This window comes from Syngnathoides biaculeatus, chromosome 16 (assembly GCF_019802595.1).
Source record: "Syngnathoides biaculeatus isolate LvHL_M chromosome 16, ASM1980259v1, whole genome shotgun sequence".
NCBI classification, from domain to species: domain Eukaryota; kingdom Metazoa; phylum Chordata; class Actinopteri; order Syngnathiformes; family Syngnathidae; genus Syngnathoides; species Syngnathoides biaculeatus.
Window position 1 is genome coordinate 8,780,545 of NC_084655.1, and position 26,300 is coordinate 8,806,844.

Genomic DNA, 26,300 nt, shown 5'->3' on the forward strand with positions numbered 1-26,300 from the left:
CCGACGTGTCGCGTGTTTGTGGCGTCATTACACGCTGATTCTGAAACCTGATTGGACCCACACAAAAAACTTTAATTTTCTGAGCCACTTATCCTCACAAGGGTCGCCGGAGCCTATCCCAACTATCTTCCGGGAGCAGGTGGGGTACACCCTGAACTAGTTGGCGACAAATCGCAGAAATTCCATCCACCTTCTAGCACTTGTATGTTGTATGTTCAAGATGTCCTCTCTTAAGTGAATTCACGCTACAGATGGGCGACGGTACTGAAATAAACGTGAATGTGATTGATTTGGACTTGACGTTTAACTTGCTGCTTTCTTGGCCAGGTTTCCACTGTAAAAGAGATGCTCTGATTTAACTTTTTTTTACATGGTAAATAACGCTCAAATAAAATAAATCATTGCTTATGGTTTTTTTTTTTAAAAGGGATGACACAATTCTGGCGGAAACCTTTTTTTACGAAAAGTGACGTGTTCGAGAAGTAATAATTTTTGAATATTTTCATGATCGTGAGGGAACAGTAAAGTACTTCATCTAATATTATCCATGAGTTACTTGATTTGTACATTTTTCATGGGGCGGTGAACGCGTCTCACCTTTTCGAGCGCGTCTTTGTGACGTTTCATCACGTGGTTTTGCTTCGTCTCTCTTTCGTTGGAGATTGCCTTTGCTAAGCTAATTGAGCTAACAAAGCTCACATCTTATTTCTTCGCCTTTTCCCCCCAGCCACAGAAGTAGTGAATACACGAGTGGCAAACAAAGACCTGGTGAAGAATATTTTCCATCTCTATCGACGACGTTTCTCTCCGCTCCCGGAGAAAAGTGTGGTACGTAGCTGTCTTCTTAGCTCACTTGCTAAATGGTTATTCGTCAGGCCTGTTCAATTGTTCCGGGCCTGTGGCGATGTTCGCTTAATTACACGTTTACAAACTAGTTTCCAAATGAAGTATATGTTACTATCTCGTAGTTAATAAACAGCTATTTACCATTTCGCTGTAGATGTTAAAAGTAATTTGATACCTTCCGATGCTTTTGGCTCATGTGCTCAGAACGCATTCCTAGAATAACGTAAACGTGGAAATATTTAATTTGTAAAATGTCATCTTAAGGACGTGTAGTTGTATTTGCAGCACACTTGAAGCGGGATCTTGGACCACTGACTTAATTAAGGGACTTGTATTCTGCTGAAAATATTCAAGCTGTAAAAACACGTTTGCTAGCATGAAATATACAAATGGGCATTGTATTGACCCGTGTTTCCAAATCTTCAACATATTTTATATTCTTAAAACCCCTCAGCAAAACAAAAATTGCCACATCAAGGAAATCGGGCACCACCTTGACGCACAAGTGCCCCAATTTGTTATGAGCTCTCAGTTGTTATTCAATTTATCAGTGAAGTTTGCTTTGTGTCTTAAGCCAAAATTTCAGTATCACTACAGGAAAATGGGGTTAAGCAGTTAAGGTTCTGTAATGCCCTGGTATGTGGGCAAGAACCGAGTGCTATTTCTAAAACAAAACAGTCAAGAACACAATTAAAAAATGAACTAGCAAAGAGGGAGTATACCACCGATGTCATTCAGTCGGCCACACCCCTCAAAGGCACACTAAGCACATACTACACTACATACAGTGATTGCACTTAATAGAACCGGTTTATTCATCGTATGTTGTATGTTTGTTTATATGCAATAAAGGGCTATTTAGAAACAAAACAACAAAACGTTTAGGAGACTGGAAGAGTTTTAATGATATTTCAATTCATTTCAATGGGAAAATCTTCTGTGAAAAATAAAAGTAAATTAAGTTATGAGATTTGTCATGGGACCAATAAAGCTTGTAAATCAAGGTACCTCTGTACACAAACGATCATATTTACTCACAAATCAGCTTCTGCCATCTAGTGGAAAAACATTCACTTGTTCGGCTTGTCACTCAACATCACTGGTATAAATAGGATCAAGATGCTTTCCTTAAAGTGATATAATCATTTTCTGTAACATACAGTGGTTGTATTTCACTGATATAAGATACATGGGGTCCAAAGTAAAAATGACAAAATTAACAAAGCCATGTGTTTTTCCACCTCAGAGCCGCCATGTACAATGGCATCGGCCTGACCACTCCCCGGGGCAGCGGCACCAATGGCTATGTGCAGCGTAACCTGTCGACACTGCGGGCCAAGAGGCCCCGTGACGACCGCAGTGGTGAGCGCGATGAGAAGGACCGGGAGCGGCTGGAGAGTCAACTCAACCGGCAGCCCAATGCGGACATCCTTGAACACCAGAGGAAGCGCCAGCTGGAGGTGGAGTGTGCTAAGTTTCAGGACATGATGGAGGAGCAGGGGTAAGATGACATACTCCACAGGAGTAATAGTTACCGTGTTATTCTTCCACATTTTGTTCTTCTAAGGCATCTACATTTTTGTGTAAGTGATTTATTTCAAACCATTCAGATTTTAAAAGACTCTATTTGCTTAGGACATCTTGGCCACAATTTTTTTAAATGCCCACTATTCCCTGCCATGCATTATCCTGAAAAACATCCCATTGAAATGAATGGAGTGATTTTTCAACCTTTGCACAGCCTTTATTAGGGATGCTTTAAAACAAAAATATTAATCGACGTATCACAATATTACTACTTCCAATTGACCCCTCCGTACAGGGCACTTAACCACGCCTCCTGAAGTGACGGCATACGTTCGTGCAAACATGTGTTCCGGTTGATATTAGATGGATTTAGTTGATGATGCGGTCTTCCACAACGTTATATCCATCGAAGGCATTTTTCGTACTGGGTCTTCGGTTTTGGAAAGGGTACGAATCGAACTCCACCAACTAGCCTTTCAGGATACCTGTTGTCACTATTACAAAGTCCGTGACGACACCTCTTAACCGTATTTTTTGTTAAATAACCCAAATACGCGATAAAACGCTAACTAAACCTATACTGGACCATGCAATGTTGTCTGAGAAAATGACGGGAGCAAAAACGGGCTTTGGTTTATGCAGATCTCTGGCCTCTGATTGGTCAGTGACGCGGATTGCGCAATATCCACGGAGGGGTCAATTCAATATTGATTCAGCTGCTCAGCTAGTAAGTTTCTTTCGGCTTGTCCCATTAGGGGTCACCACAGTGTAACATCTCATCTAAATACCATAATTCCCGGCCTAAAGAGCGCACCTGGTCATAAGCCTCACCCAGTACATTTGTAAAGGAAATACCATTTGGTAAATACCTAAGCCGCACATGTGTAAAAGCCGCAAGTGCCCGCATTGAAACCCATATTGAAACATGATATATTTACAAAGAAAGACTGTACACAGAAAGAGTTTTCAATGTTTAATACCTTATCTTAGCTTAACATAGCAACAGCACGGTAGCACAAACAGGGCTGGTTTAAAAAAAAAAATAAAAACATACCGGTAAAAAAAAACAAAAAACTGCCACAGCAGCAACACGGTAGCACAGCTCTAACAGGGCTGGGAAAAATAACCCATACCTAAATCAGTGATGAAAGTCCTCCGGATTATCCCGGAATTCCGGATTTTTTAATTTTCATGAAAATTGCTCCGGAAAATTGGGGAAAAACTGCCTAAAATAAATCCGGGTATTAGTTGACGACATTGACCGCACATGCGTTTGAGTTCGTTGTTTTGTTTTTACGAGCATACCCATGTTGAGGCACTAACACTAATAAGAGTAATGCCCCTCACATTCTCTCAAGACGTCGCTTATTTTGTGTGGTTTTGACATTAATTTACGTGTTTATTTCATAAAGGTTGTTAACTAAACAAGCCTGCTCCAAAACAACCAGTATTCACCCGGAAACAGGAAATGCAAGTTCACCGTAGTGAGCATGTACGAAATCGCATGTCCAGAACTGCTTCACATAATGCGAGCGCATTTACGTCGAAAGTCATCAACATCATGAGGCATGTCAAAGGAAATTCAGTTACACCAGGGGTGCTCATTGCGTCGATCGCGAGGCAGTGTGACGGTGTTAAAAAAAACAACAACAAAAAAAAAACCTCAAGTGATGTAACCTGCAAAGTTTAGAGCAAGCGGTCACTAACATTTATGAGGTCGAGCGCTACTTCGTGAGCACCGATCGTATTAAAGGATACATGACCTCATTGCGGCAAACTTCCAAAATAACTAAACCCCTTGTATAAATACTTTATATTGTGTGACATAAAAAAAAAATTGTCCGCAAGTCAGATTCAAAATTCAAAGCACAAATAATAACATTTTGTGACCTGTGCTATTTTTAGAACATGCCTCGCGGGTGCCTTAAGTCGTCCTTGCGGGCAACCATGGTTGGTGACCCCTGGTTTAGAGTATACAACTTGTTCGGAAGCATCTGTGCAACTTTTTTAATGCCCCTGTCTGCTTGTCGACTCAGATACTCGGTAGAGGAGATTGAGGAGAAGGTGAACAGCTTCAGAATGATGCTGCAGGAAAAGCAGCAGCCCCCTCCTCCTGCCTCTGGTGACAAAGCCAGGTAAGCAAACAATTGAGGAACAGATGTCACTATTCTGATCATTTGCACATATTTCCCACCTAAGAGTGCAACAGATCACAAAATTCACGGTTTGAATTAGGTCATGGATCTGATCATTTTTCAGATCAGCAAAAAAGGGACAAAACTAAACAAGTACAAATTCGCCGTACACCTTTGCTCATTAGATAAAAACAATATTCAGCGCAAAATGTCAAATACGGTGATGCCTCTACTTACGAAATTAATTCATTGAGGAATTCGTTTTGCAACGTGAATTTGTCATAAGTAGAAGCGCTTTTTACATGTAAATAGCCTAATCCATTCCAAGACAACACACACACACACACACACTTGCAAACGAAGATACAGGACCTTTATGTTTGGTGGTATTTGTTTGGGGGCTGCGAATTCATCGCTCGTTATTGCCTTTCCTATCCTGAAATTTCCTTCGTAATTGGAGATGATATATTTCCGAGGATGTTTTGTAACCTGAATTTTTCGTTACTCGAGACATTTGTAATTAGAGGTCCCACTGTATGGCCATTTAAATTGTATAACAATGCGCAATTTTAATTTACCTTCTCGTGGATAAAAAAAATACATGTTTAAAAGTGATGATATAAGTGCACCACCACCAGATAAAAATACCGTTTATGATTAGTCTCACTATTTTGAAAAAACATTTATTTGCAAGACAAATTTACCAATTTAAAATCATACATTTAATATGCTTATACACAGTATACAACAAAAACAAAGGAATCCAATACTTGTGGTATTTGCTATAGTCCCAAAGAGAACTACTACTGGCGTCATTGCAGTTTATAAACTGGGTTTAGACGGACAGACAGAGGTATTTGTTAGCATCACAACCACGTTATTAAAAGTTTTACATGACTGTGTTTGTAATGGGTGAAATGAAATCGAGGCAAATTAAACAGGCAAGTTTTGCAGTTAGCAGTTTGCTAACACACATGCGCAAAACCTCATAATTTTTAGATTATCATATGTGAAGTCTACTTGTCATTTTATTCCCGTGTCAAATCTAGCAGCATTGATCATGATAATGTTATGTGTAAAAAGAAAAGCTGTGGGTGACTTGCAATGGGAGGAAAGACTTACAGACTTTACAAGGTAGGTGTGAGTTAGCTGCCTTGCTCACTAGTAGTCCAGAAGAGTTGAGTGGACAGCTCACACTTATTTAAAAATAGTAAGTAACATAAAAACATGAATATAAAGTTCCCTCCAAAAGTATTGGAAGAGAAGGGTCAATTCCTTTGTTTTGATTGTATGCTATGTGTAGACTTTTACACAAACGCACACACACTTAGGTGGACTAATCTGCCAAACCGTAGAAAGTTATCCATATAGCTCAAAGATGATCCGTTGAACCACGAGTCGGACTCCCACTGGCTCAAACACTTTTTCGGTGAATATTTTTATTTATTTTTTTAGTTTTATGTGTGAATAATATTGACTTTGACTTGAGCCTTTTTTTGTATGCTCAGTGTGACAGAAACTCATGCGCTGGCTGCGGCTAACCAGCAGAAGAACGACCGCCTGCGAGCAGCTTTCGGCATCTCCACTGACTACGTGGATGGCTCGTCTTTCCACGCCGACCGCAAGGAGAAGGAGAAAGAGAAACGGGAGCAGGAGCGCCTGGAGAGGGAAAGGCAGCAGCAGCAGAAATACACGTAAGTCTAAATTCTTCCATCCTTTCAGCAGTAGCAGGCAGCAATAACCACTACCGATTCGTTGACAATTTATGATAATTAAGAACTGCTGGTTCTATGAAGCAGTGGTTCGTAAGTCGAGTTCATTCACTGAAGAGGTCCACAAAGTTTAATTAAAAAAAAAAAAAAAAACTCTCCGTTGAAGGAAGCTCAGTCATGGATGCCATCTGACTGCACCCCCAAGAGATGTTTCGCTCTTTAGCTTAAAATGGCTTACTTTAACGAGGATCCCTCAAGAGACCTTGGCCATGGGTAAAATCTTGAGTCTGTTTTATACTACTCATCGGTATCAAAAATCCTCACAGACCAGACCAAGCTTCCCTCTTTCCAGCTACCCTGCTATCTCACAGTATGCTGGCTATGTAGCCCCTCTAGCTTCACACTGTGCTGGATATATTTTCTCCAATCAAATGCTGCTGTGCTGCGTTGGCCTTTCCCAATGATGGCCCTCTTGCACTTCTGTGGTAGGGCTTCCATGTATTGTATCTCTGCAGCTCATTGGAGCGCTATGATCAACACAAAGGCCTCCTTCAGTGGAGAACCTTTTTTTACCATCAATATTATTTAGTTTTTTTTTTTCCTCCCAAACAAACCTTATTGCGGTTATGGCCATGGAGACCATTGCAACACTTGTCAGATTACAGTTTTATTTTTTAGGCAAATTTTGATACAAATGTAAAAAATTTGATTCCGGATTAGTGTTTCCAATGGCTTTCAAGAGTCAGCTCCACTGATACATTTGTAGTACGAGTGCTGACACATCCCACCTGTTATAAACTGCCAAGCTTGCGCCCATCCATCCTAATTTGAATGAAGAAACACCTCCAGTTGACAATATACTGGAGTAGCTATTGCTTTCGCAATGGGCTAATGGAATACTTCCCTCTCCAAATTCATGGGAAAGTCTGTGGAGAAAAGAAATACTGTACATCTGAGGCCAAGATTGACAAATTGGTCTGTGGAGTGTAAACAAACACCAAAATACTGTTTGGAACAATTAATGCGGATGTTACCAACAAAATGAAAAAATGACATAGGAGAATTTAACTTCCATTCTTAAATCTGTTGGACCAGAGAAAACTGCAGCCTTGGAAATAAAAAAAAAAAGGCTTTCATATGAATTTCATTGCCAAAAAAACAAATTACAGCAAGCGATGGGCCAGTGTCATTGTCTGACAGTTTCATAACTTTAAGAAAAAATATCGCTGTATTGCAATTACATCTTTAAAATGTATTAGTTTAAAAAATCTGACTAAATAAAAACAGAATTTTTGTCCTTTGAACAAAATCTATTTTATCCATCCATTTTTCATAACATTTATCTTCACTACGGTAACGGTGAATGGGTCTTATCGTAGCTGACTCTGTGGGAAAGACCTGAACTGTTTGGCAGCCAATCACAGGGAGATTATAAACAAACGACCATTCGAACTCACATTCACACCTACAGACAATTTAGAGTCCTCGGCTAACCTCCCTATGTTTTTGGGATGTGGAAGGAACCTTGGAGTTCCAGAGAAAACTCAGGCAGGCACAGGGAGAATATGCAAAATCAACACAGATGATTTGAGCTGTGAGGCAGATGTGGTCACTAGTCGTGCACTCTGCCGCCATCTATATTATTAAAAAAAAATATAGATAGATAGAGAGAGAGAGAATATTTGATTGATCAATAAATGTTCCATGATAGACAGATATTGTTAGTAAATCACAATGTCCCATCACTGCATCACTATTTGTTACAACAGACTTGAGGCTACTTACTATATGTGGTCCTTGGCCTGGTGCGTGTCAGCACCATGTTCGTGATCCCTGCTCTACAAAGTGCTACAAAAATACGTCTAAAATACAAAAACAAACTTAATGATTTACAACTTAAGTTTTCACTTGTAGGCTTTTAACTTTTTTTCATCCTAAACATAGTTGAAGTGAAAAACGCAGAATTGCTGAAAAATCATACAAACCCCAAAAATGTATTTAAAATATGTACATTTGATCACTCAAAACACCACTTCGAACTTTTCGTTCCATTCTTTAAAGATTTTTTTGTACCTAACAAATTTAACACCCCTCAATATGCTTTCTAATCACAATTTAGGGCAAACAAACCCATTCGTTTGTTTTGTAATACTTTGGTGGTGGTGTTCTTTCATGTTTAATTGAGGCTTTTCCCATACCATTACATTGACGTCCAGTCACTTACATTTGAAAAATGTACGCGTGTTGTGGGTCATGCTTGCAGATAATGTTGCGGGTGTGTTTAGGGATGGACTCTCAAGACCTTAAAATAATTTACTGGATTAATATAACATAACTGTAAATTAAAAATAAATGAAACAAATACAATTTTAAATGATATTACTAGAACATGATATAAAACGGTATTTAAAATTTATCATCAGTTAAAAATTCTTCATTTGACAAACTTTATCTGAAGAAAAGTTAAATGCACTGGCCTGTCTAGGAATGAACACGAACATTGCAACAAACATTCCTGTCGGCAACCGTGATGTATTGTTATAATCTATCTTAATTTACGGCGGTGTCAATGCATTGATGAAAGCTAGCAGTAGATCTATATCTTCCTAACGCATGTTGAGAGGAAAAGTTTTCAACTCCAAAATAACGTGTGCCACGGGGAAAATGACTGTTAGAAATGAGATCAACTCAAAGTATATTACAATCCCATGCTTATTATAGTTAGCGGGGGATGCGCGCGCGCATCGCTGTGACTGCTGTAGGAGGCCGGCTTGCTAGAACATGCCCTTATGTATGCGCGTGATTTTTCGTGCTCGACTGAGCAGATTTGCGAGTGCTAACGCGCTCGTCAAATGTGAGTGATTGGACCTCTCATTGTTCTGAACTGTGCTTAGAAACATACAATAATTTTGAAAGTGTAATATTTTCACATATGTGCTCTCTTGTAGGTTGGTGGAGGACTCAGACGAGTCAGAATCCCCACCAAAGAAACGCAGTCGGAAGAAGAAAAAGAAAAATAAGAAGAGAACTGGGTGAGCTAAGCTCAAACACGTTGGCACAGACCATCAAAGAGGAATGAAAACATAATGTCGTCGCTACTGTCATTGGAGAGCAGAGCGTGAACTCCCAACCATGGTGTGAAAAATTGTCCATTTTCTCTTAATTGGTCTGAAGATAATTTACTGCAAATATCTTCGTTCATTTGTCGATGCCAGCGAAGTTTCAGTGTATATATAAAACTTTTAATGACACTTGTGTTCAGTGGTATACTGTACTATGAGATTTGATTGATTAATTTCACTATGAGATTGGTAAATAAAACACATGGGTTTGTCATACGAATGTCCAGAAAAGGCCCAGCTTTTTCTGTTTGACCCAGTTTAGGGTCTGCTTTGTCCATAATTGGCTAAGTCTGTCCCCTTTCCTCTGATTGATTTCCTCCATGTAGAAGACCCATTTGCAAGAGCACACGTTTACGTTGACTGGCTTGGAAGTGAAGAGAACAGTCCCATATGGGGACTGACCAAAAGTATCAATATGTGTTAAAAAGACATGAAATAGACCAAATGTGGATATAGAAGATGGACAATATGTCCTTCAACTCAAAAAATGTTGGAAAACAATGTCCTTAAGAAATGATAACTTGGCTTTACACGATCAGGATTGTTGGGACTGATTACCGATCAGGATTGTTGGGGCTGATTACCGATCGAGTTTAAAAGAATATATATATATATATATATATATTAAAACGCGTGGCTTCGGCGCGATGCCCCACCCTAAGTACTGTGGGTGGCCAGTAAGCCCTGCGGCGTTCAGTTGCGACTTCAGTTTTGAAACATAATCGAAGGTGGCATGTCTGTTGATGAGAATATTCTCGGCAAGAAGAGCGCTAGCAACAACCCATAGCTCTGTTTTTAACTTATACACACTATAATGAAAAAACATGCACTGTAGATGAAGAAAAGACATCATAAATATATATATATATATATATATATATATATATATATATATATCGGGTTAGGGTGAACTTTTTTTAAAATAACTTTATTAGACATCACATTTACAGTGCTACATCAAAAGAACAATACAAATACATATAATACAAAACAATGGAAATACTGCTATATTAAAAAAAATTGCTTTTAGATTCAGATATACTGTGCACGATGGCAACGTGGAGTAAATGTCTTGCGGAGCAGATGAAGTCATCATTCAAAAATCAAAACTAATTTGCTGTTGTCATTGCATCTTGAAGCTCAGAGAGTCCTTCACCGGCTCCTCGCCGAGGGAAAAAATCAAAGAGGAGGAGGAAACGGTAATTTTGTTTCCTTCAACGTATCCCATGTTCACCTTGACTGTGCTTACCTGTCTCATTCTGTTTCTTTCAGTGAGTCCACGGCGGAGGAAGAAGAAGAAAGGTACAACTTTGTTGTTGAGTGCCTGAGGTGGCAGAAATACTCACACTGTATTTAAAAAAAGTCGCACTAAATACTCAAGTAAATTACATACACCTATTACAGCTCCTTGGTATTGTAACTCAATAGTTGTGCGTGGTTATTTTCCACCACTTTTGATTGATAATGATTCTTGGCAACAGGAACAGTTGAAATGAATCGAAATATATATATCCTCTCATTAAAAGTTCCTCAGATGAGAAGCAGAAGAAGGCATCAAAGAAGAAAAAGAAGCGAGCTGGTAAAAGTCCCGCAAAGACGAAGGCAGCACCAGAACGGAGCTCCTCGTCCAGTTCATCCCAAAGGTGTGACGCTTTCCCTTTAACTTGTTTTATTTTACTTGTCATCCATTTTACTGACTTATCAGAGTATCTTTTTGGGATATTAACAGTCATTCGCCGGTACGGTCAAATCACCGCAAGAGGCAGGAAGTTGACAACGGATGCAGGTCGAGATCACCAGACAGAAGACGAGGCCGCGACGAACAAAGTCCACGACGCCGAGCAGGTGACGAGGTGAGGAGCACATTACCCCCTTTCAGAAAAATACGACGACTGGTTGTCCTCGGTTTACGTTGTCACTAACATACTGTACTAGGTTCGGAGATGTGACAACCACACACAATGAACTACAATGGTACCACGAGTTACCATTGCCCAAACCTTCCAATTATTATTGTTACTAGATTTTTCTGTGCTTTTTGTTGCGACCCAAAATGTGTAGTATGAACGGGTTTCAGATATGAGTGAAATGGAGTAGGGGGGGTGGCAATCAAGAAAATATATTGCCCTCTAATGTGGGCAATGACATTTATCATCCATCCATTTTCTCAATCCGCTTATCCTCACCAGGGTCGTGGGGAGTACTTGGAGCCTATCCCAGCTGTCAATGGGCAGGAGGCGGGGTACACCCTGAATTGGTTCCCATCCACTCACAGGGCACATAGAAACAAACAGTCACAATCACACTTAAGGGGCAATTTAGAGTGTCCAATTAATGTTGCATGTTTTTGGGATGTGGGAGGAAGCCGGAGTGCCCGTAGAAAACCCACACGGGCACTGGGAGAACATGCAAATTCCACACAGGCATGTCCGGGTTTGAACCCGGGACCTCAGAACTCTGAGGCCAATATTTTCCAGCTGATCCACCATGCTGCCATGCTTAATTCAAAATACCGAAATTATTTTGTGCATAATGCTCTCCCGTGTATAACCCCCAAAGTTGACTTCAAAATTGTGGAAAACCCTTCAACCGATTGTATAATGCATTTTTACAATGCATGAGTTTGCTTCAACCTGTATGACCAGCATATGAAGTATCGCTATTTTGTCAGTATTCTTTCACAGTGGCGTAGCTGAAGAGTATTGGCTTCACAGTTCTGAAGACCAGGGCTCAAATCCACGGCCCTGCCTGTGTGGAGTTTTCATGTTCTCCCCATGCCTCCCTGGGTTTTCTCCCACATCCCGAAAACATGCATTAATTGGAGACTCTAAATAGGTTCTGTGTGCAACTGTTGTCTGTCTCCATGTGCCCTGTGATTGTCTGGCAACCAGTTCAGTTCAGGGTGTACCCCGTCTCCTGCCCATTGACACCTGGGATAGGCTCCAGCACTCTCGTGACCCTCGTGAGGATAAGCAGCTCCGAAAATGGATGGATGGATGGATGGAGGGATGATAATCTGAAGTAAAGCACTTTATTTGAACACACAATAATAGTACTTGCGCTTGTTTTGAAATTCACACCTCGACTTATATTTAGTGACTGAGGAAATATGTTTCATTACCCAAGCAGAATTTATGTCTACGATTTTTTTGAAGAAATCCAAGTGCCAGGGGAAACATCTAATTTTATTTTGATGGGATTCAAATTAAACCTTCGAACATTCCAGCAAATTATTATCATTAAATAAAACATAACCATAAAGAAATGACTGATAGTTGTTGATTAATCATTGTTTGTATTTATTAAAAATATATGCATTTGTATTTCACAAATTCTGCCTGGGTATGTAACATGAGTACAATTGTACATAATAATGTGAACATATAACTGTACACAATTGTATTATAGAATAGTTATAGGTACAATTGTCATATTGGAATCAAAGTTTACAGGTTTTTTACAACCTCTAGATGACGGCATACATTTATAAAATGTGAAAGTTTTAATTTTTTCAATCTTCTGAAAATTTTTTGTGGGGAAAAATGTGCATTATATGCAACAAATTACAGTACCTTCAATTCCCATGAATTCCATTAATTCAAATGAAAATGTTACAAGTTCTCTTACATTACCAAACCAAACGTTTGACAAATTTTCCATGGTTTTAAAGGGACAGGAGGTAGATAATTGCTAGATAGCGTGGCATTGATGCAACAGATCACATACATTGAGGAAAAGAAGTATTTGAGCAACCTGAGATTTTACAAGTTCTCCCACTTTGAAATCATAGTGGGGTCTGAAATTTTAATGCACATGGGACACGACAACTGCACTGTAGAGGATGACCGGGGCCATGTATTGCAAGATTTTGGGGAACAACTTCCTTCACTCAGTGAGATGATTGAAGATGAATAGTGGCTGAGTCTTCCAACATGACAATGACCCGAAGCACACAGCCAGGACAACCAAGGAGTGGCCCCGTAAGAAGCATATCAAGATTCGGGAGTGACCTAGCCAGTCTTCAGACCTAAACCCAATAGAAAATTTTTTTTGGGATCTCAAAGTCTGTGTTTCTCAGCGACAGCCCAGAAACCTGTCTGATCTAGTGAAGATATGTGTAGAGGAATGGTCCAAAATCCCTGCTGCAGTCTGTGCAAACCTGGTGAAAAACTACAGGAAACCTCAGTAATTGCAACAAAGGCTACTGTACCAAATATAAACATATTTTCACAGGTGTTCAAATACTCATTTGCAACATTGACTTATTATTGAATTATTCAAATATCATACATTGTGATTTCCAGAGGGTTTTTCTTTAGATTGTCTTACGGTGGACAGGCACCAAGATAAAAATTTCAGACCCCTCTATGATTTCAAACTGAGAGAACTGGCAAAATGACAGGGTGTTCAAATACTTATTTTCCTCACTGCAAGTACCTTAAATGTTTTAAAGTTATTGTTAGATCTACAACTGAGGGTGAGACCAGATTCAGAGATTTGGATGATGCCCACGACCTTCTTGAGAGCGCACAACATGAGATTACAGGGTTTGATGGAAGACTCCTCATTTAATGGTAAAATGTTTTTTGATTTTAATAAGATATCTCATAAATCTGTCAGTCACACCAACATTATGGATTCATTACTATCAAGGCTTTAAAGGAGTGTGATCTCATATTGAGGAGACAGCGGGCTTTTTAGTGTTATTTTCTCCATTGTATTCCTAGTATTAATACTAATGAGTGTGTCCTCTAGAACATGTCTATGAGTAGGAAGGAAGGGAAAGCAAGGATCCCCAGGACTGAAAAACTCCCACTGCAGATGTCCATTAACTTCCTGTTCTATCTGTCTGCTACTAGATAGATAAAGGGAGGACAATGCCCTCCCTTCCCAGGAGGAGACGTGACTCTTCCTCCCCATCCTCTCCTCGGCGGATGGACAAAAGGAAAGAGACGGAGAGAAGCAAAGAGAGACATAGCGAAAGCCGACGTTCACGCAGCAAAGATAGGGATAAGAAAAAGCGAAACGAGAAGGACACCCGGAGGAGATCAAGAAGTAAAGAAACAGAAAAACGGAGAGATAGAAGATCAAGAAGTCCAGAAAGTGGAAAAGACAAAGGATGGGGAAGGCGTTCAGGGAGCAGCGAAAAGCGGGAAAAACCAAAGCTGTGTCCTCCCGAGAGGATGAGACATGACTCTTCTTCTCCTTCACCTCCTAAAGTTGATGCCAGGAGTGGTCACAGCAGAAGAACACAACATGGGGAAGAGAGGGACACCGGGAAACGGGACACACAGTCCAGACACGACTCTTCTCATTCACCATCCACAGTGGACTGCAGGAGTGGTCGCACCAGAGGAATGCAACGAGAGGAGGAGAAGAACACTCCGAAGAGGGACACGCGAACCAGACATGATTCATCTTCGCCTTCACCTCCCAAAGTGGACACCAGGACTGGTCGCTGCAGAGGAGAGGTAAAGAGGAATACCAGGAACCATGACACAAGAACCAGACAAGCGTCTTCTTCACCTTCCCCTCCAAAAGAGGACACAAGGAGTGGTCGTGGCAGAGGAGCGGAGCAAGAGGAAAAGAGGAATGCTGCAAAGGAGAACACACGAACCAGACACGACTCCTCTTCGCCTTCTCCCAAAGCGGATGCCAGGAGTGGTCACAGCAGAGGAGCGCAACGAGAGGAAGAGAGGAACGCTGGGAAGCGAGAAAGGCAGACCAAACATGACTCCTTGTCCCCGTCTACTGAGAGGAAGAACAGAGGAGAGGCAATGCAGACATCCAGGATTAAAGAACCTGAAAATAGAGCTCCTCCGAGATCCTCCGATAGAGATCCTCTCCCACCCTTAAATGGACGCCAGGAAAAAAGCAGAGATGGAAGCAGGAAGTCAGACGAGGTAACAGAATTTCAACAAAAACCTGACAACAGAACCCAAAGTCCTCCAAAGAAACAGGCGCAGGATGGAAAAGAATGCAGCAGTGATAGTGACTCCTCTTCATCTTCATCCCCATCATCTTCATCTTCCTCATCCTCATCTTCATCATCCGAAGAGGACGACCAACCCAAGACCGTAGAAAACAGAGACTCTTCTTCTATCAAAGTGGCTGTTCAGAGGTTTGTCACTAATGGACGCACCGAGAGCTCACAACAATCCAAAAGACCCCCTGAGCAGGCAGACGATGAGCGCCCCCCCCACAGAGTCCCATTGGATCCTCCAGGCAAAAACCTCCAGGACCGCCGTAGTCCGCGAGAGAAACTGACCAGGAGGTCCCGCTCTCCGCCAACTCACCGTGTCACCCCACCAAAGCAGTACCAGGACCCTCTTCCCCGCTCGAGGAGAAGTAGTCCTCCTCCGGCCCGCCTCAGAGACCGTGAGAGGGATCGAGACAGAGGATGGGAACGGACTGCCAGACGCAGCAGGTCCAGGACTAGGAGCCCCATAATGCACAGTCCTCTGCTTAGGTAAGACGTTAAACACAAGTGGATCATGCACTCATTCTCTACTTGCTCTAAAGGAATCTTTATTTAAGGGACCTAGATGGTCACTCATCGAAAATCCCTTTTTAAAGGGAGTGAATTCACGGAGAAATTGAAAGCGTTGAAAAGTTTGAATCCCAGAAAATGTGACACATAGGAAAGTTAAAATCATGACGTTGGAATTGTCTGTTGAAATCAGGAAATTTAACCATTTACTAAGAGAAGTTAATATGAGAGGTTGAATAATAGTGGTATTAATTGTGTATAGCACTAGTCACAGAACCCAAGGCCACTTAACACAAAGTAGACAGACAAGAATAGAAACCAAAGAACGTGTGAGGTCAAAAGCTGAATGAAACAGGTGGGTGAGTTTTTGTCTGAAAATGTCCAGTGATGTTGTGTTTTGGATGTCTCAGGAGAGAGTCTTCCAGAGAGTTGGGGCTGTAGCGCTGAAGTCTCTGGCCTCAGTAGGCTGCAGAGGAGTAAAGTGGATGGAGAGGAGACTGGAATTGGAAGGAAGAAAGTCTTGGAATGGGATCTCCTGGTGAAGGAGGTCTGATGGTGCCTCAGGGCACGAGTATGGAGGGATTTGTATGTGGGGAGCAGGATTGAGGAGTTGATACAGGACTTGATTGGGATCCAAAGGAGATGCATGAGTGAAAGAGTGATGTGCTGCCAGACCTTGGTACGGGTGAGGACCTCGCGGCTGAATTATGGAAGTGCTCGATCTAGGTCATGACTTTGCTGCATTGCAGAAACATGACTCAAATGTAGTAGTCTAAGTGGGATGTGACAAAGGGATGAACTGCAGCAGAATCAAGTCATCAAGTTAAAGAGAGACTTTAAGGTGAAAATAGCAGATATGGTAATGGATTTAATGTGGGAGTGAAAGGAGAGTGTGGAGTTCATGATAACACCTTGATTCTGGACCTCAAAGATTCAGGGATAGTACAGCTATCTATTTCGAGGAGATTACTAAATTTTAGAAAGTTTGATGAAATCAAAGTTTTTATTTCATGAAGGCAGTTGATTAGGGACTGAGGGAGAAGTTGGGTGACGAAGTAATAATAATGCATTAGACATATTGCCCTTTTCTGGGAAATCAATAAAACAATTGCGCACACTGAATTTACTCCACAATCAACCCATCAGTGGTAACCTGGTAGTGTAGCCACAGGTGGGGCAGTCTGATGGAAGTGTGGCTTCCATTCTCTGCCTATAACTTTTCCAACCACCAACCACATTCATTCACAGACAATGTGGCTTAAATTTCATGACCAGCGACACGGCATGCGAACCGGGAACCATTTGGTTTCAGGGTGTACCAGTCACTCACATTTGACGATCACGCTCGCGCACCATCACACTCGCAAATATTGAAAGACGTCGCTTATTTTGTGTAGTCTTGACATTTATTTACGTGTTTATTTTATAAACGTTGGTAACAAAACAAGCCTGATCAATGAGTATTCACCTGGAAACAGGAAATGCAAGTTAACCATACTGTGCATGTTCGTAAGTGATTCCAAAAGCACATGTTCCGAGCTGCTTCACATACTGCGAGCGCGTTTACATCGAAAGTCATCAACATAATGAGCCATTTCAAAGGAAATTCAGTGACACCAGGGGGGGCTGAATGTGTCGATCGCGAGGCAGTTTTGGTTGATCGTGTAATGGCGTGCCGCAAAAAAAAAAAAAAAAAAAAAAAAAAGACTATTATCCATCTCGTCACTTGATTCAGGTGTGGCCAATACGTCAACGCACGCGCATAAAGGCGCGTTCTAGCAAGCTGGCCTCCGATTTGCGGCAGTCGCTGCAATGCGCGCGTACGCCGGTTGTACCACGTTATCTTGAAGTTGAAAACTTTTCCCCTCGCCATGCTTTAGGAAGATATAGATAATCTACTGCTACCTTCGGAATAGACAATGGATAGGAATGGATAGACAATAGATAGCGCCGTAAATTACAATTAGATTATAACAATACATCATGATGAAATAAAATGATTTGATCTTATCAATATTTAGTTTTGAAATTGAATGTTTATTGACCTCTTTAAATATGTCTGTCTCAGTCTTTGCAGTGTCAATAAATTATGATTATGGTATTAGGCAACAACTACTTAGTCAGGTATAACAACTCAGTAAGTTATTTTAAGGTCTTGAGATTCCATCCCTAATCACACCTGCAACTTTATATCTGCGGGCATGACTGACAACACTCGTACATTTTTCAAATGTGAGTGACCGGGGTATACTGTACTCTTACCCTCTGCAGCACATCTCCCACAGTGTTTAATGTAATATGTAACATTGGTGATTTTGTGCCGTCCAGCCACACCTGGCCTTGAACTTGCAGCACCACCAGGTTCCTTCAATCAGAGCAAGTTCTCCAGGTCCAATACGGGTAATGCAGCCCAAGACCATCACACAACCACCACATTTGACGGTTGAATTTTTTTCATTTTTTTATTGCTGTGCTACATTGGCGCCAGACAAGACACAGAACTTCCAAAAGACTCCACTTTCATCTTATCTGTTGATTTGGTATTCTCCCAAATATGTTGGTAATCATTCATTGTTTTACAGAGGTAAGACGAGCCTTTATGTTCTTTTGTTCAGCAGTTGTTTTTACCTTGGAACTCTGCAATTGATGACATTTTTTCCCGGTGTCTTCCTTATTATTGTCATGAATACTGATCTTAGCTGAGGGATGAAGCCTGCAGTTCTTTCCAATTTCTCTTCAGTGAACTTTGTGGCCACCTCGATGCCTCATTGCTGTTCTCTTGATGGAATGTTTGTAGGCAGGCCATCAATGTTCACCATTGTCTCCATGTGAGGATACTGGTTGTCCCTACGGTTCGCTAGAATCCTAAAGCCTTAGAAAAAAAAATCATTTGTAAATGACTGTTCTGGAATTTTTGGGGATCCTTTAGTTTTTTTTTTTCAGATATTTTAGATATTTTGTCCATCTTGATTTTGTCAAGACAAATTCTGTTAAAGTGATGCCTTGGTTGAACAGCTCTCGGTGTGATCAGTGAAAATGAAGACGAAAAAAAATGAAATGACATTTAAAGTTCACTTGTGTGATATATATAGCCAATATTTACATTTATTTTGTAATTTTAAACATTGAAGTGGTGAAACTATGGAAAAATCTAAGAATTTAAGAAGGGGAGCAATATTTTTCAATGTAGACCGTGATAAGGAGGGGTTCAAGCACAAAGCCTTAAGGGACACTATGGTATACTGGGGAGGAGTGGAGGTGTCACAATCTTGAAATTTTGATGGGTACAATTGAAATCATTAGGAAGTTGAAAACATGAGAAGCCGTTCCTCTTCAAGAACTGCAAGAGAAGTTTAAATCGTGAAATCTTATCCCTGAGGACGTTTTTGTATTTTAAACCCATACAGTGCCTTGTGAAAGTATTCGGTCCCCTTGAACTTTTCAACCTTTCGCCACATTTCAAGCTTAAAATATAAAGATATAAAATTAAAAACATTTTTGTCAAGAATCAACAACAAGTGGGACACAATCGTCAAGTTGAATTAAATTTATTGGAAATTTTAAACTTCTTTTAACAAATTAAAACCTGAAATATGAGGCATGCAATATTATTCAGCCCCTTGCATTAATACTTTGTAGCGCCACCTTTTGCTGCAATTACAGCTGCAAGTCACTTGGGGTATGTCTCTATCAGTTTTGCACATCGAGAGACTGAAATTCTTGCCCATTCTTCCTTGCAAAACAGCTCAAGCTCAGTGAGGTTGGATGGAGAGCGTTTGTGAACAGCAGTCTTCAGCTCTGCCCACAGATTCTTTTGAGTTGGCCATTCTAACACCTGGATACATTCATTTTTGAACAATTCCATTGTAGATTTGGCTTTATGTTTTGGATCATTGCCCTGTTGGAAGATAAATCTCCATCCCAGTCTCAGGTCTTTTGCAGACTCCAACAGGTTTTCTTCCAGAATGGTCCTGTATTTGACTCCATTCATCTTCCCATTAATGTGAACCATCTTTTCTGTCCCTTCTGAAGAAAAGCAGCCCCAAACTATGAGGCTGCCACCACCGTGTGTGACATGTTTAGGGTGATGAGCTGTGTTGCTTTTACGCCAAACATATTATTTTGCATGGTGGCCAAAACGTTTGAATTTTGGTTTCATCTGACCAGAGCACCTTCTTCCATATGTTTGGTGTGCCTCCCAGGTGGCTTGTGGCAAACTTTAAACAAGACTTTTTATGGATATCTTTGAGAAATGGCTTTCTTCTTGCCACTCTTCCATAAAGGCCAGATTTGTGCAGTGTACGACTGATTGTTGTCCTATGGACAGACTCTTCCACCTCAGCTGTAGATATCTGCAGGTCATCCAGAGTGCTCATCCTCTTGGCTGCATCTCTGTTCAGTCTTCTCCATGTTCGAGGTGAAAGTTTAGAGGGACGGCCAGGTCTTGGTAGATTTTCAGTGGTCTGATACTCCTTCCATTTCAATATGATTGCTTGCACAGTGCTCCTTGAGATGTTTAAAGCTCGGGAAATCTTTTTTTTTTTTTTAAATCTAAATCCAGCTTTAGATTTCTCCACAACAGTATCTGGGACCTGCCGGATGTGTTCCTTGGTCTTCACGATGCTCTCTGCTCTTTAAACAGAACCCTGAGACTCTCACAGAGCAGGTGCATTTATACGTAGACTTGATTACACACAAGTGGATTCTATTTATCAGCATCAATCAACATTGGATCATTCAGAGATCCTCAGGGAATCTCTTGGTGTGGGTTTGATGCACTGAAAGTAAAGGGGCTGAATAAAATTGCATGCCAGACTTTTCAGTTTTTCATTTGTTAAAAAAGTATAACATTTCCAATAAATTTCGTTCCACTTCACGATTGTGTTCCACTTGTTGATTCTTGAAAAAAAAAAAAAAATTAATTTTATATCTTTGCTTGAAACTTGAAATGTGGCGAAAGGTTGTAAAGTTCAAAGGGGCCCAATACTTTTGCAAGGCACTGTATATTACAGGCAACTGTCATTCTCTGTCTCATAACTAAACATGCTTTTGTCTGCTAGGGGGCGCCCCCCTTCTTCGCCATCCCACAGAAGACGGAGCAGTCGCTCGCCCATCAGGAGACGAACAAGTTATTCGCCATTGCCGGGACGGAAGAGGCGAACCAGTGGGTCTCCTTCGCAATCAGTACGGAGGAGGACCAGTCATTCTCCAATAAGGAGGCGCACTAGTCGTTCACCAGTTAGGCTGCAAAACAGTCGCTCTCCAATAGGAAGGCAGAGCAGTCGTTCACCAATTAAGAAGCGGACCAGTCGCTCGCCAATGGGAAAGCGGACCAGTCGCTCGCCAGCGGGAAAGCGAACCAGTCGCTCGCCAACGAGGAGGCGAACCAGTCGCTCGCCAACGAGGAGGCGGCCCAGCCGCTCGCCAGTGAGGAGGCGGCCCAGCCGCTCGCCAGTGAGGAGGCGGCCCAGCCGCTCGCCAGTGAGGAGGCGGCCCAGCCGCTCGCCAGTGAGGAGGCGGCCCAGCCGCTCGCCAGTGAGGAGGCGGCCCAGCCGCTCGCCAGTGGGGAGGCGGACCAGCCGCTCGCCAGTGGGGAGGCGGACCAGCCGCTCGCCAGTGGGGAGGCGGACCAGCCGCTCGCCCGTGGGGAGGCGGACCAGCCGCTCGCCCGTGAGGAGGCGGACCAGCCGCTCGCCCGTGAGGAGGCGGACCAGCCGCTCGCCCGTGGGGAGGCGGACCAGCCGCTCGCCCGTGGGGAGGCGGACCAGCCGCTCGCCCGTGGGGAGGCGGATCAGCCGCTCGCCCGTGGGGAGGCGGACCAGCCGCTCGCCCGTGGGGAGGCGGACCAGCCGCTCGCCCGTGAGGAGGCGGACCAGCCGCTCGCCCGTGGGGAGGCGGACCAGCCGCTCGCCCGTGGGGAGGCGGACCAGCCGCTCGCCCGTGGGGAGGCGGACCAGCCGCTCGCCCGTGGGGAGGCGGACCAGCCGCTCGCCAGTGGGGAGGCGGACCAGCCGCTCGCCAGTGGGGAGGCGGACCAGCCGCTCGCCAGTGGGGAGGCGGACCAGCCGCTCGCCAGTGGGGAGGCCGACCAGGCGCTCGCCAACGGGAAGACGAACCAGTCTCTCACCAATAACGAAGCGGAGCAGTCGTTCGCCAATGGGGAAACGGACCAATCGCTCACCATCGCCCTCAGTGAGGAGGCGGCCAAGTCGCTCGCCATTGCCTCCAAAAAGAAGCGAGGCTATCAGTCGCTCTCCTTTAGCTCCAGTGAGGAAGTTGACAAGTGGCTCGCCAAGGGGGACCGGTCAATCTGTGTCCTCAGAAGGTGTCAGGAAGCAAGATAGCGAAGCAGACAAGCCTCGAGGTAGGCAGGAGCAGCAAACACCGCTGGGGAAAGACGCTCGGCAGCCCAGCAGATCTTCATCCTCGTCTTCATCTTCCTCCTCCTCCTCAGACTCCTCGTCATCGTCCTCTTCCTCGTCATCTTCACCGTCGCCAAACAGAAAAGATGTGAACCCTTTGAAGGAGGAGAAGAAAAACCAGCAGGAAGATGAGAAACGAGAGTATATGACTTTGAAAAGCGGGTGCGAAACATCGTCTCATGTGGTGATGCAAGGCTCTGGCGACCAATCGGACCACAGCGAGTTGTCAAGAGCCGTGACCAGGAAGTCATCACCACCTGGGGCCAGTCTTCCAGCAAACCTGGAAGTGGTCTCTGAGCGTGGTGCCAATGGGAAGGAATTGAACAAGAAAGGAAACAGGAGTAGCAGCTCCTCCTCTTCTTCATCTTCATCCTCTTCTTCCTCCTCCTCCTCCTCCTCCTCATCCTCCTCCTCTTCAGACAGCTCCGACTCAGAGGCACAGCCAGAAAAAGGGTAAAAGTGTTTGATCACTTCATGTAGATTTATGATTGATTGACTTTTTTTTTCTTCCTTACAGGAAAGCTAAAGCTAGGAGTTCCAGATCGTCATCATCATCTAGCACTGAAAAAGACAAGGACAAGAGGTGAGAAGTTGGCGACTTGAAATCATCAGGAAGTTGAAGTCATCAGGAATCTAAAAGTGTGAGGAAGTTGAAATGAACAGAAAGAATAAAGTCATGAAATTAAAATTATCATAACAAATTATGTCACTGCAAAGTTGAAATTGTCCAGAATTTTGGGTCATTAGGAAGTAAAAATCATTAGAAAGTTGATCTCAGGAAGTTGGAAAATTATGAAAATGAAATAGTTAAAATGATCATAACTTTAAAATCATTAGCAAGGTGAAATCACCAGGATGTTAAAATCCAAGGCAAGTTTAAAGTCAGGAAGACAAAATCATCAGGATGGTAAAATCATAATTAAGTTACAGCTAAGAAAGTTGTAATCATGAGGAAGTCAAACCATGCAGGCAAAGTGAGCAACATTTTAAGTCTCCAGCCATCCATTTTCTTCCACTTATCCAAGGTTGCATCGCACGGACATTTGCTTTTGTAGGGATGCCCGGACCTCCCTTTTACTATCCACTTAAATCAATTATTCTGGGGGGATCCCGAGGCATTACAAGCGCAACTGGGAGACATAGTATCTCCAGCATGTCCTGGATTGTCTCCTTGGTCTTTTCCAGTGGGACGTGCCCAGAAGACCTCACCATGGAGTCCTCTGGGAGGCATCTTTAGAGTTAGAGCTATTAGATGCCCATGCCACCTCCATCTGTTTCCTTTCAACATGGAGGATCAAGGGCTGACCTCTGAGCTCCTCCCAGATGACTGAGCTTCTCACCCTGTCTCTAAGGGAGACAATCTAAACACTCTGTGGGAGACACTTATTTCAGCCACTTGTATCTAGGATTTAGCTCTGTCGCTCACAACCCACAGCTCTTGACCATTGTACGGGTAGGAACGTAAATCGGTAAATTCTGCTTAGGCTTCGCCTTTTGGCTTCGCTCCTTCTTTACCATTGCTGACCTATACAAAGTCCACATCACTGCAGATGCTGCACTGGTCCAGCTCTCAATCCCCTGTTCCATTCTTCATACATTTGTGAACAAGTCCCCAAGATACTTGAACTCCTCAACTTAGGGCAAGATCTCATCCGTGACCTGGAGAGAGCTGGCCACCCTTTTCCGATTGACGACAAAGGTCTCGGATTTTTTTGCCAGCTCTTTCACACTCTCCAGATCACGGCTTGATGAAGCCAACCGAACCACATCATATGAAAATAGCAGAGATGCAATGCTGAGGCCACCAAACCAGACCCCCTATGTCTCAGCGCACTGAGAAATTCTGTCTATAAAAGTAATGAACAGAAGCCTTGGCGGATTTCAACCCTCACCAGAAACAAGTGTCACTTACTGTCAGCAATGTGGACCAAAATCTGGCACTGGTCGTCCAGCCCCCTAAATATCAGCTGTTTGGTACCCCATCCTCTTGAAGCGCCCGAGGAACACGATCAATGCCTTCCCTTAAGGGCACAACAGAGGTAGTCAAGTTAGGCGAACTCTCATGCACCCTCGAGGACACTACCAAGGGTATAGAGCTGATCCACTTTTCTACGGCCAGGACGACAATCCTACTGCTTCTTCTAAAACTGACATTTGACTTCCCGATGGACCTTCCTCTCCAGCACTTCTGAAATAGACCTTACCAGGGAGGTTGAGGAGTATGATTCCCCTGGAGTTGGAACACTCCTTCCAGTCCCATTTCTTAAAAAGGGAACCACTACCCCAGTTTGCCGATCCAGACACACTGTCCATGCGATGTTACAGTGGCCTGTCAACCAGGACAGTCCCACAACATTCAGCTTTTTTTTTTTTTTTTTTTTTTAAGAATACAGGGTGCCCTTGATACTGGGGAGCTTTTTAACCACCTCTGTGACTTCAAACCCAGAGATTGGATAGCTCGCCTCTGAGATCCCTGACTCTTACTTACTACATCATGCCGCTGTAAGTCTGATGACACAACATAAAGTCAATCATCTAACTGCAACCTAGGGTGTCCTAGTTACATGTGCACGTATGGACAGATTTATGCTTGAACATGTTGTTCGTTATGGACAATCCGTGATAAGCACAAATCTCCAATAACAGAACACCGCTCGCGATCTGATCAGAATCAGCTTTAATAGCCAAGTATGTAACAACACACAAGGTATTTGTCGCCAGCAGTTGATGCCACCCTGGTACGACATTCATGTTGAGTACAGAGAAGAAGACCAAACAGAAAAGTTAAGATCATCAGAAAATTTTTATTGTTATAAGCTTAAATCATTTAAAAGGGAAGGTAAGGATCAGGAAGGTCATACTAGGGCAGCACCAACTTCCGAAGACAAGTTCCTTGTGTGTTGTTACATACCTGGCCAATAAAGCTGTTTTCTGATTCTCAAATAGAAATAGAAGATCAAATCAGCAGGTTGAAATTGTAACATTTAATTTACCAAAGTTGAAAATGTCAGAAAATGTAATTGTTAAATACAAGAGAAAATGTTTCAATCATCGTGATGTTGACATTTTTGGGAAAGTTGAGAACGTAAAAGGAAGTTTTGTTCATTAAGACATTAGAGAAGGGATGTTGAAACAATCTTGCATGAAACTGAAATCACAAAGAAGAATTAGGAAGTGAAAATGATGATTTTGGAGTTTCTCTTAATTTGTCTTTTCCCCCTTTCAGCCGTGCTCACCCTGGTCGGCTTCCAGCAGACTCACTGCGAGATTCTCGCTCTTTGAGCTATTCTCCTCCTCGACACATGCGACGAGCGCCCACCTCGCCGGGACGCAAGTCAGGAGGTCGGACCCGCTGATCACCTCTGCTGACCCAGAATGTGAACGTTGACCTTGAACAAGCTCCCCCTTCCTGACAGCAGGAAGTTAAACAACCGGAACAGGAAATGAAGGCACAAGTGCTGCACAACAATTCCTGTTATCGTGACAGCCCTTAAAAGTATGGATGCGTCATGTGACTTCTGGTGTCCTCGTCATGTCCTTTCACTTGACGTCTTTAGTTTCGTTGTGGTTCTTTGATGATAAAGTTAATTGTACATTTTATTGCTGTCCACTTGGTTGCCATCGCCATCTTTTGGTTATTCCTTTTTAAGGATTTGAAAATCCCCCTTTTGTGGCTCTAATGGATGTTGATGTGAAATGTGCTTATCAATGCAAGGATGAAAATTAAATGTATAGTCTTTTTTTTCCTCCCCTAATTTTTAATAAAAACGGAATTGTTGGTCAATCGTTGAGCCAAATTTGACAGTTATGAGAAAAACCGGCGACGCTTTCATTTCCCCAAAATTGACCTCATAGGTTGTTCACTTAACATCAGATAAATGACAACATGGGAAAAGTATATAGATACCAAGTAAATAAAGCCCCTTTAATTCTAGGACTGTCGGCTGGTGATGTGGTCTAAAATGTAAAAGGAGTAAATAAAATGTTTTAAACTTTTTGATGTTCGATGTTTTGTGGTTTGTGTGCGTGTGTCCCGCGGACATGGC

General features: G+C 42.6%; 1 protein-coding gene across 3 annotated transcripts; it reads left to right on the forward strand.

The window, feature by feature from the left end:
* The first annotated feature begins 2 nt into the window (after positions 1-2).
* srrm2 (serine/arginine repetitive matrix 2) lies at positions 3-26,252 on the forward strand. Of its 3 annotated transcripts, none has more exons than XM_061846093.1 (14): positions 3-139; positions 728-828; positions 2,093-2,347; positions 4,410-4,508; positions 6,017-6,202; positions 9,169-9,252; positions 10,482-10,541; positions 10,615-10,644; positions 10,869-10,985; positions 11,072-11,195; positions 14,202-15,811; positions 20,893-22,707; positions 22,772-22,837; positions 25,481-26,252. In XM_061846093.1, the coding sequence occupies exons 3-14, from the start codon at positions 2,100-2,102 to the stop codon at positions 25,608-25,610; spliced, it is 4,569 nt and encodes a 1,522-aa protein (XP_061702077.1). In that variant the 5' UTR covers positions 3-139; positions 728-828; positions 2,093-2,099; the 3' UTR covers positions 25,611-26,252. The 3 variants fall into 3 exon arrangements, with proteins under 3 accessions (XP_061702077.1, XP_061702078.1, XP_061702079.1); XM_061846094.1 differs by lacking the exon at positions 3-139 and adding an exon at positions 147-261; XM_061846095.1 differs by lacking the exon at positions 3-139 and adding an exon at positions 184-202.
* The last annotated feature ends 48 nt before the right edge of the window (positions 26,253-26,300 follow it).